General features: G+C 29.8%; 1 protein-coding gene and 1 long non-coding RNA gene across 4 annotated transcripts in view; one reads left to right on the top strand and one right to left on the bottom strand.

Annotated features, from left to right (window-relative positions):
- Positions 1–11914, bottom strand: part of LOC106689446 (dihydrolipoyl dehydrogenase, mitochondrial) — a 19064-nt gene extending 7150 nt beyond the window's left edge. Inside the window, exons 1-8 of the mRNA XM_014434413.3 lie at positions 11756–11914; positions 10307–10453; positions 10094–10229; positions 7022–7122; positions 5133–5276; positions 4706–4807; positions 4489–4609; positions 1052–1155 (exon numbers count right to left, since the gene is read on the bottom strand). Coding sequence (XP_014289899.1) covers positions 1052–1155; positions 4489–4609; positions 4706–4807; positions 5133–5276; positions 7022–7122; positions 10094–10229; positions 10307–10453; positions 11756–11797 — 897 coding nt within the window. The 5' untranslated portion in view covers positions 11798–11914. The remainder of the gene's footprint in view (positions 1–1051; positions 1156–4488; positions 4610–4705; positions 4808–5132; positions 5277–7021; positions 7123–10093; positions 10230–10306; positions 10454–11755) is intronic.
- A 3-nt stretch (positions 11915–11917) lies between these two features.
- The window catches only part of LOC106689463 (uncharacterized), a 25832-nt gene continuing 18835 nt past the window's right edge, over positions 11918–18914 (top strand). For 2 of the 3 annotated variants that reach the window (XR_010843509.1, XR_001344448.2), the window contains exons 1-2: positions 15139–15266; positions 17935–17983. This is a non-coding gene — a long non-coding RNA (uncharacterized lncRNA). Of the gene's footprint in view, positions 13846–15138; positions 15267–17934; positions 17984–18914 lie in introns of those variants that run through there. The other variant, XR_001344449.2, reaches the window with a different exon arrangement.

The raw sequence follows: 18914 nt of genomic DNA, 5'->3' as shown, positions 1-18914 counted from the left end.
CTAACGAACCCGAAGGTTTGATGCCAATACCACCAAATGCTCTCTGCATACATCCTTCCAGTGATGCCCCTCCAAACCCAATTCCACTAAATCAGTTTTAACGCAATCATCCCATCTATGTTTTGGTCTACCCCTCAAACGCGTACCCATTGGTTCAGTGTTTATTAACATTTTACCAAGCCCTACAACCTTACACGTCAACCCTGTACGCCACAATGCTAGCTATAACTTGAATTATATTTACCGGGTGTAGGTCCCTTAATTATTTGAATTAAGTCCCCTCTTATTTTATCAGAATGTAAATGTATGTCGAGTGGCATCAAATAAAAATTGTTTTTATAATTTTCATAATGCTTAATTAAAAATACATATTTGGTGTATATTTATAAAATTTTATGTATAACTATAATTTAGAATTTTGTGAATTATTTATAATCTTGTTATAACCTATTGTTAATAAATTATGGACTTACCTTTTAAATATCTTAAATTTTGCCTATTTCAGAAAAATTAAGAAGTTTCCATTCATTGCAAGACTAATTCGATTTGTGACATAATTATAACTCAAATGCATGATGTTTAAATTATTTTTTTCAAAATTTCTAAGAATCTTGACCACTTTTATTTTTATAATCAATTTTATGTTGTTATATAACTCTTAAAGTAGTTATGGGATTTTTAAAAAAAAAAAAAAAAATATGCCTCTAAGGGTTAATCTTATGCACTGACAACAGACAAATTGATGACTAGATTTGACTTTCAGAAACAATGTAAGACCAAGTTAGAGGAAGTGTAATGATCGATCAAAACATTTTATTCAAGATCATATTTAATTTACATGTTTAACCCTACAATTTTAAGATAATAATTTAAATTTTATTACTAAACTGTAAATAAATAATTATGGACCAAAATTCTATAATAAAAAATGAATTAATTCAAACATCTCATGATACTTATATAAAAAAAAACAATTCCACAGTAAATTATTGCACTATTAAAAATAATTAATGGTTAGAAAATGACTTATTAACAATCATGGAATATTTACCTCCTCTTTTTTAGAAGGATCCTTAGCATTCTCAACACTAACAATTATACTACTGCCTGATCTTTTTGCACCAGTCACCTTTGTTCCTAGTTTAAACTTCATACCTAAAAAGACAAACCAAAAAATTTAGAACCAAACATGTCCTTAAAATGAGTTACTAAAAACTAAAATGAGATTACTATAAACTAAGCAGGCTACAGTGACACAATACTCAACCATAGTAAAATGAAATGTTTAAATGCGATTTAAATACAATTTGATTACTTTTTCTTTCTATATATCCAAATCAATAGATCAGATTAAAAATAAAGTTTGCAAGAAATAAGCAAGAGTATAAGAAATAAGCGAGAGAGGAACTGAATCATAAGGGGTATTCATGATGTGTTAAATGTAAAATGTTTTACCATGTTAAATGTTATAACTATAAGATTGTGAGCAGCCCTATTTGAAGTCATGTTAAACGTTAAATGCATAAGAGCCCCTAGCGGATTTTCTCAGCAACTTGTTGTATAAGCCTTTATGTTTATAACCTTCCTTCCAGACCCTCATGTTATTGTTTACTTAAGTTTTGATTTAAGTAATTAATTACAACATGCGTAGAGTGAGTGAAAAGTGGAATTTGTGTGAAAGTTTAGCTTATGAAATGAAAAAATAACTTTATTCTGGGACATATGTCCCCTAAGAATAATTACATGGTTCATATAGTGAGATTTTTATCTGGCGAGCGTTTACATATTTTCAGATAGTAGAATGAAATTACATTGTTTTTTTTACTGTTTTTTTCCCCTCAAAAGTATCATTAAAATTATCCATTCTGGTTTAATAACAGGGATATGAATACCACAAACACACGAAAGAACTGAGCTGTCACAACAAAAATGGCGGCGATCTCAACTGGTCTATTGTGTGACGTCATTCTCCATTTAACAGACCAAGTAACAGACTCTCAGCCATGTTAAATGTTATTTCGTTTTACCACGGTAAAAGAAGGCAATTTTTTTCGATTTAACATGAGTTTTTCCATTTAACACGCTTTAACATGTTAAACCAAAGATCATGAATACCCCTATTGTATCACAATTACAAGTTGTTAAAGATGTGTAATCATTCACTCTGTACCTAAATATCAATGTTAAATATGAAACTTTTCTTAAACAAGATCATAGAGAAAAAAAAATCCATAATCTTGTAATTTGTTAAAAGGACGTTTAACTGTAACTTTTTTTTATATACTTTAATTTAAAATATATTTTATTTCAAGAATATTACATCATTATGGTCACTCATTATTAGGTTCAATAGGCAAAAATAAATTTGAATGTTGTTGTTATCCAATGAACAACCAATATATATTCATTTAAATTAGATGGTTTAGGCACATTGTAACTGCCAAGAGTAAACAGAATGTAGAAAACTCTTCTCACTGCTGATAATGTTGTCTATAAAGACATAAGGAAAAGAATAATCGAGGACAATATTGAGATGAAAGAAAGTTCATTATGCAGCAAGAGCCAAAGGCAAAAATGAATTAATAAAATAATAGTGATTCCAAGATAACCTGTTTTTAAAATTATTTATTTACACTGTAAAACAGAATACTGCTATGTATCGGTCTTTGGACATCCGGGGTATTATTAAGGTGTTTCGTCATCTGGCCCTATACCTGGTCAGGGTATCCTTCCGGGAAGCTTTTAGCATCCTCGGATATGAAAACATCTGTATTAAGTTTGTCACATTACCAGAGGCCCCTGAGAAAATTAGATTGGCTAACCTTTAAGTGTCAAAACACAAAATAGGTTGGGACGAGGGACCAGAATCAAATTAACCAGGTGCAAGCCCTTCCTGGACATGTATAACTTTTTTTACACATCCTCGGCCCTGAGGAGGGGGACGCCTGCCTCGGGAGTCTTCAGACATCGATAACCAATCAGAGAAGAGATTTAAAAATAAGGTAACGCCCCAAAAGGGAAGTGGGAGAAAAATACAGAGGAAATTTAGAAGAGGAGACGAAGACATTCAACAGGAAAGCTTAGACGGGGGAGGACCACAGCCAGGAGGCAGACTTAGAGAATGCACTTCGACCAGACGAAGTCGTGAGAAGGGCCACCAGACCTGGACATCCCTTATGAAACAGAAGACACCTACGGCACTACATCCCACGGCATCAGCAGCTATAAGTATAAATTAACTAATAAGTAATCAAGTAATAATCTATATTTTATGGCAACCTTTATCTGAATCATTTTAATCATAACAAATTGTAAATAAATACTTAGTTTCTTTATGTAGTTTATATACTATTATATATCCCAATATACCACTCTTTATTATCCTATATAATTAATGGTAACAACATTTTATAAGTATAAAGGTATTTAATTGGTAAACTGGTAAACACACAAACAGCCTTTGGAAAGGAATCCAATTATAATAATAGTTTTTTAAGACTCAATTTATAATTAATTAATTAACTTATTTTTGGATAATTGCCTTCAGCGATTATCCTGGCATCCCAAGTAAATCTGTTACTAGTACATAGCAATACAATAAGCAAATATGATAGATGTATGAATATAAAACATATAATAGATTGAGAAGGGCCCACCATTGGTAACTCTAAAATGACTAAGTTATAAAGTTATATAACCATCTTCTACTTAGACACCTCGGAGGATTATCTGGAACAGATTGGGATGGAACGTTAAGAACTAGTGGTTTGTGCAACTTTGGTATTAAAATAGATAGAATCTATTAAAGACCAAATCTGCAGCAATGGAATAATGGAAAATAATTTTATATGTGATATAGGGAGCATTAAGGATTTTTAATGGGAGGAATTCGATAGCCTTTATGGAGCCCCAAAGCTTAGTTTCAAATATTCTAGTCCAGTCCAAACAGGGCTGATAATACTTTAAAGGAGTTCTTTATAGTAATTTAAAAGTTTACGAGTGTTTGTTAGGTCTGTGTTGTAGCGATCAGAATCTTTGAGCAGTTTTGTGTCGTTTCAGTTACTATGAGGATTTCATTAAGAAGGTTGTCAAAAACCACTATAATAGAAAACTGTAGGGCATGAAATCATATTTGTCAACATAAAAAAAATCATTAATATGGTAATAAAGAAAGATTAATTCATTTTAATCTGTAGAGATGCTTCCAAAAGATCCTAAATGAGTCATGAAGAAGGGTTTTATATTCCTCAATATTATATCTTGGAGATTACCACCAGCAAAAGGCAGTAGTCATTGAGCTAAACAGGTATGTTTAGCCCCTGTCCCAAACTGATCATTAGAAAAAGATGAGAAAACGGCCATAAAAAAAACAAAAAAAAACTTCAGTCTCCTCAAAATTTACAAACTCAGTCCAAAAGAAATTTACATAATAATGTCTATCATATTTGTACAAATGAAAATTTTAATTCAATTTATGACAATTGATACCTTGCTTCGTAAGTAACTTCTGGAAAGCTTTAGAAACCTCTAGATCGATACCAGCACCTCCAATTGTAGGCATGAATTCAACAGCAGTAACATCTGAGCCAAGCCTACCCCATACAGAGCCCTGAATAAAATATTTTAAAAACAAATAATTTTTGAAGATACTACAACATCTGAAAAAACAAATAACATTACTTGATAATAAAAACAAATTTCTTACCAACTCAAGACCAATTACACCAGCACCAATGACAATAAACTTGCTAGGAACTTTATCCAAAGAGAGGGCTCCTGTGGAAGAAACGATTGTTTTTTCATCAACCTGAAAAAACAATATTATTATTTACTTTAGAAATGATTTCAGCTGAAAGATTTTTCATTTCTCAGAAGTCAGAAAAACCTGTAGTGAATAAAAGAAATTATTCATATTAATGAAGAAGAGATAATTAATTAAAATTGAATCCACAACAGACAGAGACTAATAACAAACTTTCAACACAGAAGTGAAATAACAAGGATGATACACATATAAAGAGATCAAATATTGGTCTGAAAAAGAATTGGTTAAAAACTAAAATAATTATGATATTTACTTAATTATCTTTTTTCTTATAATCTGTAAATAAAACATATTTTGAAAATCTAACCTCAATGCCTGGAAAAGGAGTCACTTCAGATCCTGTTGCAATCATGATATGTTTGGTTTTAACAGAGTGTGTTGGTTTATCACCTTCTAAAACAGTAACTTCATTGGCTCCAGTTATTTTGCCATGGCCTTTAATAAGAGATACCTGAAATGTTCAGTATAATTAAATTGATATATTAGGGTACAGAGTTAAATTAATATATATATATTCATCGCCAAATATAGCAAGGTCTGCTGATATATCTCAATATATCAAATACCTTTACTATCGGTAGGTTACATGCTTTTGTACAATATGTTCAACATAGTACTTGATAATAAATATTTTTAAAAAAAACAATGTGGTTATATAATATTTTATGAATAATTATAATTTTTGTGAATTTTTATCAGTAACATAAAAAGAACTTTCTATAAAAAATGTATTCCTGCAGAATTTAACAAAATGATTTTTTTTTTTATGAAAAACTGGTTTTTGACCTAAGATGACTGTTGCTAGTGAAAACAATGGATCAATCCTTAACCAATGCTCTTATGTGCTAAAACTGAAAATTCGTGATTTGGTCAAATGTAAAACTTTTTTTCTTATGTCTGGAAAGTTTGAAGAAATGTTAGTTATAACATTTTAAGAGGAAGTTCTTCAAATGCTGATAATTTTTTTTTTTAGAAATCTATTAATCGATACAATTTTTAATGTAAATTAAAATAATAGAAACACTTTTACGTCAATTCTATCTACAAAGCGTCACTAAAAGTATAGATTTTCAAATAGATAGATAAACTTATTATCATGAATATAATACACAATGGTATTTCTGTTATCTTTCTGAAGATACTTATGCAGTTTTACTATTAAAATGTATGAAAATAAATAATGAATTGTTAACAAATAAAAAAATAAATAATTTATCTCATTGCACCATGAGGTTATCATTGCACCATGAGGTTAGTTTTATGTTTTTGGTTTAAAATTTTCAATAATGACACCTTTGTAATCCACCTAGAAAAAAAAAATTAACTCCCTCTCTCCTATCCGACAAAATTAGAGGTTTTATACACCATGATAAGCAGAATCCAAAAATTAAATTAAAAAAAAAATTTAATTTAATTCCATACTACACACAAAAATAAAATAATCAGATTACTATTAACAAAAATACATCCTGCTGAATGTTTTATCCAGGTTTACAAAAGTATTTGGTTAGGTACATATGGAAGCCCATTCATTTTTCAATAACTTTTTGGAATAAAGTAATACATCTACTAGAACATTCTAGATGCTCACTGGCATCATTCAACATATTTAAAATGCCTACAGAGATCATAATTGGGCCAATAGATACAGAAAACAATTTACCCATCAGATTTTGCCACCAAAACCATTAGAAAAGTTGTGGGAATGGACACACTAGATATTTTATAGGGAGATCACTAATAGACCCTGTGTAATTAATAAAAGAAAGAGGGTCTGGAAGTGGTCAAAAAGCAACTCAAATAATATATAGACTATTTATAATTGTAACCCAATTCTCAGCAGTATTATTTTCATCTGAACCAAACAAGGTGTCAGCAAAATTTTAAACTTCATTAAGTGATATCTTATCTTTTAATTCCATAACTCCTTGGTTCAAAAATAAATAGCAAGTCAAAAGGAACATTCGTGATTATGTACAATTCCTAAATGGTACATAATGCACAGAAAATGTTATGCATTTAAAACCAATAATGATGGTATTATATTTCTGTATTGGCGCAGTTACAAGATTCATAGCTGAAATTAACTGTTGTAAAAAAATACTTTTAAATATACATTTAAGGTACTAGGTAAATAATTTGATATGTACTTCAAGAAAAACATGACATTAAATATTATGACGCTAAATAACAGACCTTATTACTTTTAAAGAGCATTGCAATACCACCAGTTAATGCCTTTACTGCTGATGATTTAGCGTTCATCAGAGCTGGTAAGTTCAGAGCAACTTTATCAACTAGAACAGTAAATAAAATCACCATATTAACAGATAAAATATTTTAAAAAAAATTAAATTGTTACTTGTAAACAACTAAACTAATAAAAATTGACTAACTTACAATACTTTGACTATAAATATTAATGACCATCAAATATAAAATATTTAACTATACAAATTAGAAAACTTCCATGAATTAAAAAATAATTTCATGTAAATTTAATACAAAGTTTCAAACAAAATTAATGTAAAGCTTAGAATCAGGTATGGGAATCTGCATGTTTCCAGAAAACAAATCAGTGAAACTTGCCAGAATGAGAACCATCTTTTGACATACTTTCAGGAATTCACTTAACCTTAAAAATGAGTGATATTAACACGCTGACTGCCAACTACGAGTTATCTCATAGTTGGTTTTATTGCCTGTGACGCCAACCTACGAGATAACTCGTAGTTAGCTTACTTGGCTTAACTGACCAAACTTAAATTGGCTTCCTAGACTGAAATCTTGAAAAGAACTGTGGCAATCAACGTGTTAAAAGTTAGGAGATAAATCAGGTAGGTTAAAAATACTGATCAGAAAACTGTCTCCCATGAACACCGTAAGGCTAATAAGCATGCATCAGCTATGGAAGATTTTCTGGTAATTCTTTCACGGTAATAACTAACATTACCAAAATTTCAATGGATTTGTTATATCATATAACTACACCTAAAAACTACAGTAAAATGTTTATATTCTTACCCTACACCAGGAAAAATTAAACTATTTTCAAGATTATACAAATTTGTTAAGTAATTGCCATCACCAACATTCACAGTTAACTTCTTGAGTGGTCCCGGGACCACCAATAATTAAAGTAATGCTAACTGGAAATTATAGATTCATGAAAAAATTTATGAAGTTAATTTGTATCTTAATGTATACAAATAACAAAAAAAAAATGTTGGTTCAACTCAAAAGTGAAATTTTTGACTGATTCTCCCATGGTGCTTGATTATTTTTCCTATAATAGCTGGAACTAATAAATACCGATAAATATAAAAAATGTTTGGTAAAAAAAAACACTTTTTTGAAACAAAATTCCATCCTGGTCATTTAATATCTCTGCCGTCTAAAAATCATTCTGTTCTCGTAAAGTAGATTGGTTTAATGTTTTGATCATCAAAATTTTAGTTAATTTGTTAAGACCTTCATTTCATAAAAATAGATAATTTTTATTTCGCAATTTATGAAAAAAGTTTCCTTACTAAGAATCCTTGTATCAATATTTCCTATAATTTTTTTGTTTATAATTGATATTAAGTAAGTTTAAAAAAACAACACCTGGTTTAATATCACAACATAGTGATTTATTACGACTTTTCAAAAGATGTCTAAATTATCAATATCTTAAAACAGACAAAAAAGTTAACGCAGTGCAAATTATACCCAGTTTTAAGAAACATAAAGATTTAAATTTTGAGTGCGATTTGCACTTACTAAGGTTTGATCTAATTGAAATCAGGAAAAAATTATAATTTTGATAAATTACTGATTTGTGATATAAAACCCACTGTTTTCTTAAAATTACCAAATATAAATGATAAATGAAGGAAAATACAAAAAACATAGAAATATACAAGAATTCTTAGTAGGGAAAATTTACTCTGAACTAACCATAAAAAAAAAATTTAATCAAATAATAATAAATAAAAATTTGCTAATCACAACATTGAAAGTCAATTTGTTTAGGAGCAAAATAATATTGAAATTGCTGTCATATCATGAATAGAACAAACAGAACAAAATTTTGTAAGATTCTGTAAGGTCAATTCAGGACAAAATTTTGCCCTGTTGATTCTTAGTTTTGAACCACTGTGCGGCAGTCTCATGGTGCTCAACAACATGTAAGAATGTTACAATTTTTTTTTTTAATTTTACAAAATTATTTATTTCTCTATTATTTATTACTTAATTATTTATTCTTTATTTAAATGTTCTCACACCACAAACTCAGTTAATGGAAACACAAAATGTTTCCTGTTGTATCTAAATGCATAAACTTTGAACATGGGTATGCAAATGTCTTTCCGTATTCCTTCCCTTCAGCTAGAGAAGAGCTATAACTACCCATTTTTTATCTTTAAAAATAAAATATTTTTTTTTACAGAAAAATATTTTAAGGTGAGAGAAAATCTCATGCCATTAGTTCTCTCAAACTGATATATATTATAATAATAGTTCACTTCTTCCTCCAGAACAATCTAATCAGTAAAACTAATAAAAACTAAAATTTTTAATATTATTCCCATATCCTTCCTCCTCCTCCCCTCTGCCCTGTACAAATAATAATTCAATCCGAAACCTTTAATAACCAAAATGTAATTCTTCACAGCTAATCTTAAACATTTGAATCTAACTGTATTTTCCAATATCATTTTTAACAAGTATAAAGCTTAATTTAGGAGTTTAATGTATAGAATATCAGTATAGATATCAATTAAGAAGAAAACTGTAGTTCACAAGGACAAAGCCTATAATATGTTTTTCTTCCTTCTTGAGTTCAATAATTATTAAAACCTTAAATTAATTTCCGGTAAAACCATTTCTGCCTCTAAAAAATACTGTAAGGTCAAGAATTAAGCACAGTTAACTACCAACTAATAGACTTAGACCTATCAAATAGAGTGTTTAAGTACTTTCTCATTCATAAAATTAAATTTTGCTTCAATGTATAAAATAAACTCTTGATTTTGGAATATAAGGGGGGAAAAATGTTACCATAATCATGGGTGTTCTCAAAAGAAGTTTATAACACATATCTATCACCAATATGATGGTTAATTATAAATCAAGGAAATGAATGATGGGGGTTGATCATAGTCAGTAATAAAAAATATTCTCCCAATGAATAAATAATAATAAAAAAAGGAATTACATGTTTATTCACAGATTGATATCCAACATTAATATAATTTTTTTTTTTTTTATTATGTGTAAACCTACCTTCGATTCCTCTGTTCTTGAAGTCGTGTTGAGCCATATGATAGTAATGCGAGTTGTTAAGGAGTGCCTTTGATGGAATACAACCTACATTCAAACAGGTACCACCTAAGGTATTTTCTTTTTCAATGCATACAGTCTGTAAAAAGTAATTGATACATGAAACTCATATTTAATTAAGATATAATTAGGTTAAAATAAAATAATATAACTTACTTTAAGACCAAGCTGAGCTGCTTTGATGGCAGCTACATATCCACCCGGGCCTGAACCAATTACCACAAGGTCGGCTTCTACTTGTTGAGAATAAAACCTCTTTTTTTGTAATGCAACTGCAGTTGCTTTCTGTAGACATCCTGGAGGCTGAAATTAGATAATTGGAAATATATTAATGATAAATTCAAAGGTACTGGTGAATTCTATATCTGATTTAGTATACAATTTGTCCAACTTTATGTAAACATCAACATATTCTATTTGAACAGTAAGACATTAACTTATTTAGATTGAATAGTACTAATGAATTATCTCTCTATCCACATAGTTACTAGTAAAAATAACATTGATATTCATAAGAGTTGATATATTTCTGAAATCTAAATAAGTTTCCAAATTCACAAAACATTTAGCAATTACTATATAACATTACATACTATAATTTTAAAGGTCAGAAGTTATTTAAAACAAGAAATAAAAAATAAATCTCAGAATATCACACTGAAAAGAATGTAACCATTATTGATACATTGGCAGATCTCTGAGAAGGTATAGGTGTATTGTGGTGTTGTACTCATAACTTTAAGAATGTCAACAATCTTTAATAATGCCAGAAAGAAAGCTATTTTTGATAATTATCAAAATAAATGTAAGCTTAGCTGACAAATAATATCAGCAAAATTTATTGTGATGTTTCTATTTAAAAGTATAGAACACAACAATATTAATCACTGGTAGTAGTTTAAATTAACAGACAGCAGTATTTATAAATCATACATATTAGTACATTACATAATGACCGATGAAATCATAACATTATAAAAATAAACTTTCTTTAATTTCCGAAGCATCAAGGAATTAAATTTATGATTCTATTATCTTACAGATCAGATCAAGTCATATTACACATTCAAAAGTTAAATAAGCCAGAAGTTCTTAGTACGAAATTCAAAAAGATAATATTTGCATTCCATTAATGATTAATTATCACAATAATTAATAATACATACCTAAATAACTCAACAGTTAATGGAGAAATGAGGATTAACATAAGAATTTATCACATAAAAAAATTTTTTTTAGAGGAAAAACAAGGACTTACAGAGGAAGCTAGATAACACTATAAATCAGCAATATATCTTTCAAAGTGAATGGCAGAGGAAAAATCAGTATTTAACAGACAATTAGAATATACTGAGATTATTGTAACCATACTATAACCTCTATTATTCTTGAAAAATATTTTTCCTATTTACTGGCTAAATTAACTAGTTTTCAAATGTATTTAACACATATTTACTACAATATGATCTCTTATAAAAACAAATTAGTTGATGAATGAGGAAAATGTACCAGTCAATAGTACGAAATCTGACTGGAAATGAATGAAACACTGTCAAGGGTAAATTTGTTAGTTTAATGAATAATATATTTTAAGTTTTGACATACCCTGACAGCATAAGACAATCGACAGATGAAGTTGCCGTTCATGATAACCTTATATCTAAATCCAGAAAAAGGGAGAGCTGAGCACGGCCTCCTCGATGATTACCTTCCAATCAACTGATATCGTCAGCCACACTATTTTACGTCACTAATAGACATCTTTATCTAACTTACGAAATATCATTTACATTCAGTATGGTTTTTGCCTCCGCTTCAGGATCAGCACACGGATTATTTCATGAATGATTGAACCGAAATGATAATTAAAACAACGACAATAATCCTTCATTAAATTATTAAAAAAAGAAACTTTTAGGCAAAGAAGAAGAAGCGATGAAAGGGAACATTATCGAATCTGGTGTAACTAGTTCACCCAAGATTATTACAATAAAGTATTGGAAAAACTTAAAACCTAAGTTCCACAGAAATGATGATAGTGACTACGTTTGAAGCGTATGTGTAGACAGTTGATAGTTCTAGAACTATCAATCCAATCCTGATGGGAGGTCAGTAAATATTAGGTTACATGACCATAGCGATTGTAACATCTTTTACTATCATCATGCTTATATTTTATACCAAATTATAGAAAAATAAATATAAAGGATGTTCGGTAAATACAGATTTGGTAAGTTAGTAATTTCGTTTTGCAGCAGTAGATGGCGTTATACTCGTATCTTTATTCTTTTGTCAATGTTAGAATTTGTTTCTTTTAACATTTGGTGGTCGCTACTTTCAGGTTTTTATATAAATAAATTCTGCGTAATTGTTTTTACAGCTGTCAGTTTTAATTTGTGTATTAACTTAAACATTTTCTACAAATTTCAATTTTTTATTCTCGTGAAGGCAAGGAAGCAGGTGAGGCTCATAAATAGATATGTGAAGTTAAAGTGTCGATTATTTAACAAGACAACCAACGTTCTGGGCGATCTTCTGAAGTTGATGAAGCCATAACTGAATCGAATCGTCATATGTATGACTGTTCGGCATACTGTTAACAGTACTGCAAAACAGTTAAATGTATCACACTTAACAATTGGAAATTATATAAGACATCTTGGGGTTGTTAAGAAGCTTAATATTTGGGTTCTACACAAATAGGAAGAAATTAACCTAACAACGAATCAATTGTGCGATAAAACATTTGAAACATAATACTTTTTTGAGGGATTACAAAGATGTCTTTTGTAAACTGATTCCACTGCAACCAAACGATCAACTCAGATGTTTGATACCAATAATTTATGAAAACGCAGAGGAATAATGTTTCACCTTGACAGTATATGGTTGCACCCAGCACATTCCTTTGTCGAGGTGGCTGCGTATAATTAATTAAGTCTGACTCCAATTGAAGATGTGAGGTACTCTATATCAGAAGACCTAGGCAATGCATGTTGATAGGTAAGTTAACTGGATGTGGGGTGATTTGACAGGATGTTTTACGGATACTTTACATAAAAACTAACGGGATAGATACATCAATCCATAAAGTATGCGCTTACAGTCGTGAAGGAGATGGCAAGTCTTTCACGAATTCGCTGTGGGTCCGAGCAGGATGTAATCTCCACGAAGTAACGTATGTGCTTACGATCAGGAAGGAGTATGCCAGTCCTACATGTATTCACTGGGTCATGATAAAAGAAACAAAAAGTATAGGATAGATGAGGTGACCAATAGGTATGCAGCATTAAACTGACACTGGTTTCAATAATATTTAGCTCAGTTTTCTATGGTAACTGTCCACTTTCGGTTTTTTTATTTTTCGAATAACTCAAAATCTATGCTACTCCTCTAGATGGTGCACTCTAAATTCTCGATTGAATTGTCCAATAAAATTAACTAAAAAAATAAATTAGAAAAGTAAACTATTTATCGGGCCAATATTTATGAAGACACGGCAAACAATTATTGATCTTAGCAGCTAAGCAATTTACGTGAGGAAACGCAGCGAACAGTCTGAGCCGAACGCTGTCAGTACATCTAAGTCACTGCGTGCTCATTTCTACTCAGATGAGTACGGGCATTGTAGCGAGGTCGCTCCGAATCGAAAGAGCCAACTGTCAACTGTCTGCCCTCTCCTCTGTCAATCCAAAGTAAGTCTTGTACAAAGTTATTTACTATTTTACTTGATTTTAACTTTACTTGTTCATAAACATCTTTTAACCTTTTACTTTTTAAGTGAAGTGGAATTATCTCAAAATAAAGGCCTTACTCTCCTGCGATATTAGCTCAATTATCCCATTTTGTGAAACCTCTTTAATTTTATTATAATTAAAAAAAAGATGGGCAGGGAGAAATATCTGCCCTTATCCAAATTCCAAAACAAAATAACTGACTTCTTGAATCATAACTAAAACAAAAATAAATAATATAAACTTATAGATTGCAACTCAAATATTATAAAAACTACTAGTCCTACAAAGATAAACACTATTAACTATTTTTTAGTAAATTTAACTAGCTTTAATTTGAGCGCTATTAGACCATCTGTATGATGTCCAATGGTTTCTGAAATGAAGTTTTTCATAAATCAAACTTATTGTCCGAACAACTATAAATCAATTTATTTTAGCAAATATCATGAAAACTACTATTCATACGAAGGTAAAATTTACTCTTCTTTAAATAATGTTCTCTTTGATTTTATAGTGTTATTGGTAGTTTTTAAGATATAGAGCTCCGAATGAAAAATTAAGGTTTTGAAACAGCCGCCATTTTTTATTCCCCCTACCTACACTTGGCAGACTCGTGAATTTTGACTAGTAATTATACATAGTTTTCATTAAAGTAATCAAAAATTGGGGTGAGATAACTGCCTTTTTTCTTCCCGGCTCTTGTACTATAAGTTGCAACCCCACAAGAATATGGTTCCCTCCACAAGTTCATTTTCCCATGAAAATGAGCACCCTAAATATTTTAATTTGTGCTGTGTACTTTCTTTCTGGGCACCCTTCCTAGTATGTAAGAACTAAACCCTGATCATAACCTCAATTATTTCTTAAAATTAAAAACTATTAGATGTATATTAAAGCCTACCTTAAAAGCATTTGACAATTGACAGATGAAATTTCTATACATGATTTATTTAAACACAATTCCGAAAAATTACTACATTTCTTTGCTTAATTTATGAGAACTGAGCACTCCTTCCATTATAACTACACCCCAATCAGCTGATATTAAAAGCCTTAATTATGAAATCTTATTTGGAAAATATGCGAAATATCACATTAAATTTATTACTTACTCTTTGATAGTATTTAACATAATATTATTTAAAGGATGTTTTACGTTAAATTAAATATTATCCACAAAATTAATTAAACGAGAATATGTGTGCAATAATCTCGGTTAGGTAACATATGTTTATTCAACAACCATATTGTTATTAACCAAATATTATTTAGCAGATTAATAGTATCTGATGTTAGCTGGTTTTGTTTGGCTTACTTTATGAATTTCTGTCATAAATTTAAGGATTAGGAATCTGAATGGAAGCTTTACCATCTACCTAGTAAGTGTTATATTATATTTTAGATTTTTTACTAAACTATTTTATTGAGTAAGGTTTGGTTAGGACCACAACATGCATAATTTGGATGGAAATACTTTTTTGTTTTAAGCAGAGTCAATGAATCCATCTTTAAAACATTAGGAATATAATGAAAGCAGCACATTCAATTGATCAAATGGCTATAATAATTTTCAGTAATTAGTACTAGATGAATCAAAGCTTTTTCTGTGTCCAAGCCGTTATACTTAGATCACAATAACTAAAATGAGTATCTTGTTAGAAGATAGTCCGGGTGGCGGTCAATAAAGGTTTCATAATAGTAACCAAAAACTAGTTATTGTTAACCAACGTTTCGGTCCACTTTATAGGACTTCATCAGGGCTAAGAAATAAAAAAACAATAATAATAAGAAAAAAAACAAGATTCTAACATTTTAGAACCAACAGAACATTAAACATATAAAACATTTCAAAACAATTGTTAAGTTTAAAAAGTATATTGAAAAAAAAAAAGCTAAAAAAAAAAAAAGCTAAAAATAATAAAATATTAATAATAACAATATGAGGAAATATACATGTTGGTAGACTGGAGACAAGTTGTTAATAAATATAACCAAGTGTGATATAAATTCTCAATATAGATATAGACATACTGAAACGTTGATTAAAATTAAATAGTTTTTTTTGTTATTACTTTGAAACCTTTATTGATCGCTACCCGGACTATCTTCTAAATACGTATCTATCTCATTACACTAAATGAACATCATTTTCGTCTTTAATGCCTATTTAACAAATGAAGAACTACGACCCAGCGATTCTTATTTTACTTTACAATCAATCCACTAATTTTCTTCCCAACTCGACATCACGGATCCTACCTATGAATCCAGCACATTAACGTTAGTAGAACTTTATAAGTTGTACAAAATAAGTAAGACTAGGGAATACAGTTTTTGAAAAATACCACACTAGCACAGTGTATTAGTCATCTGTTAGCAGTTGATTCTTCTCTTAACCTCAATAGAAGTTCTTTGGTTGTTTTGAGGGAGAACTTCACAGTGATTTGTTTTAAGTTAAATCTGTATTTCTTAGGTCCATTTTTTCATTTTGCATTACAGGCAACGGAGATCGGATACAAAATAATTATAACATCTTACTGAATATCTTAGAATGGTCTTGAGATTTCTGAAACAAATTCGAAGGCCCTAGGTGTAATGAAGGCAAACATTTTAATTTTCGATTTATATCAGAATTTGTATTTAAGGGCTTTTTGAAATGCGGAAAACGAATATCAACTTTATTTCTCCATAAAACAATATTTTATCCCACTTTGCTCGTTCATTCTAAATTGTTTTAATATCAGGCTATTATTTTAGCATATAAAGGTAATAATAAACCATTCGGTTTGTTTTTGGATGCAGAATAGCAGAAAAATATTTTCAATTGAATACACACTAAAAATTGCTTCCTATATGGTAGATAAAAAAAAATCAGAAAAACTATTCAAATTCTCACTCAAAAGCCCTTGAATACTACTAACTTTCACGAAAAACAAAAATTTTATCATGTCGCTACGCCAATCGGTATGAATTGTTTCAGATTCAACTCATAGAAGAGGTTTTTCGAACCAACCAGATAACATATTTTTTATTTTCATGAAAATTCGTATCTAAAGGTTTTGAGGAATCTAAAAACGAATTGGACTTGCTTCTTCCGAAATAACATTCTTTTTAACCCACTATATAAGAAACATTTGAAACTTGATATTGATTTGCAACTTTTTTTTTTTTTACCAAATAAAAGCACTGAATCTAAAAGATATTCGTATGGGTGGAAGAGTAGACTTTTAACTTTCCAACGATTATAATTACATTAGTTTTGGATAACATTGTGAGGGGTTATGAATTTTCTTAAAATGGTGTGGGACCGATACTTTCTTTACAGAGGACACTTTCTCTTTACATGAAAGAACACCATCCTAGCCAATTAAGCTAAGCTACTAGAAAAGCAGATTACTTTTTGAACTGATTTTTTCTATTCAATTTGACTGTAACATCAGCTGCTTGAAGTTGTTTAAAAATTTCTGTGAAAATATAAATTCGCATTCCGACCACCGACCAGTATGTCTTCTAACTACTCAACCACCAACATTCCCTTCTGATAGTATCCACATGAGTAAAGTTTTAAATATAAGAAGATGGTCATGGTTGCGGTCAAAAAAAGAACAAACAGTTTATAACTATTTTAATGTCCGATGTATCGCCCCACTTTACAGGGCTGTTCAAAGCGAAATGTTGAAGCTGAAAGTGAAGTTTTACATTGGTTGCTTTCAATACCTAATTTCAGTGACCGTAGATTGAGTTGCCATTGCATATTTTGAATCCAAATCGTTAAGAATTGGTTACAGGTAATGAAGAACAGAAATTTAGAGGACTGAGTAAATAGCTGAGTACAGAACCATTTATTCAGTAAAACTTTTTTTGTAATGCTTTTCATTATTCAACCTACTAATAGTTAATTCACAGCATTACTATTAACAGTTAAAGAGAAACAAGGCGATAAAATCAAACTTTGTATGTTAATAGAAACGTAAGCTGATAGATAAGTAATAATAAAAAATAAATCCATTTGCACATAACTATGCAGAGCCCTTTATCTTTTGGCAGGAAATGGATTCAGAAGTGTACTGAAGAACACCGACATGGCACGAAGGAGGTATTAAATTACATTTATTTTTTTTAATGTATCGATTACCTTATTTTAATATTTATTGGTTCATAATGAAATTGTATGAACTCAATAGATGAAAACCTTGAATATCTCTTCTCATTTCTTAGATAAAATTGAACTGAAGAACCTTAACAGTGCAATTTTAAATCTGATGCATAGAACACTTTGTCAAATTTAGATCAAATCGAATTCGCCGCAAAGAGGCTTGTGTTTACAATTCAGGCACTGGGTCGAAAAACTTGGTATCTTATAATGAGGTGTAGATAGTTGACCGTAGATTAATGCTTGAAGAAGTTTGTCGGGGGGTGCGGTGAGCAAAGAACAACATAAATAAACAAAACCATATTTATTTATTTTATGTCGACGTTTCGACCTGAGTTTCAGGTCTTCATCAGGGGTTATGGCTTGTAAAGGGGAAGATGGTAACTGCTGGTATTGGTATCTTATATTTTGTTATTCACCGAGCACCTCAGTCATATTTGCGAGAGGAAATTCTCTTGTCAGTTGCACATATATTAAACTACCTCTGATAAAATATTTCTGTTCACTCACCTGATAGTACTATTTATACTACGTTTTTAAAATTAATATCATAAAACAATATTTAACAATTAAAATTCAATTTCAATTATTCATTAACAAAATAATTGATGATCAATAGAAATTAGTCTAAAGTAGGTTTAGAATGTTTATACTACAACGATATTAATAAAGAAATATTTGTAAAAAAAAAAAACTTCAGCTGGCATCGAACATAAGAAGTTTAAAAAACATGTTTTTTTTAGCAATTCACGTCACTAAACCATGGTATCATGGCAACGGTAAGGTTTAATTTTAGATTTGGGCACTTTTCAAATAATGTAATTTTTAGATAACTAAAGCAATATTTTATTAATAAAATTTATATAATTATTTC

Source organism: Halyomorpha halys, unplaced genomic scaffold, assembly GCF_000696795.3.
Source record: "Halyomorpha halys isolate HHAL.00 unplaced genomic scaffold, Hhal_1.1 Scaffold46.1, whole genome shotgun sequence".
Classification (NCBI taxonomy): domain Eukaryota; kingdom Metazoa; phylum Arthropoda; class Insecta; order Hemiptera; family Pentatomidae; genus Halyomorpha; species Halyomorpha halys.
The sequence above is the reverse complement of the archived record's forward strand: the minus strand, read 5'-3'. Positions and strand labels throughout refer to the sequence as shown.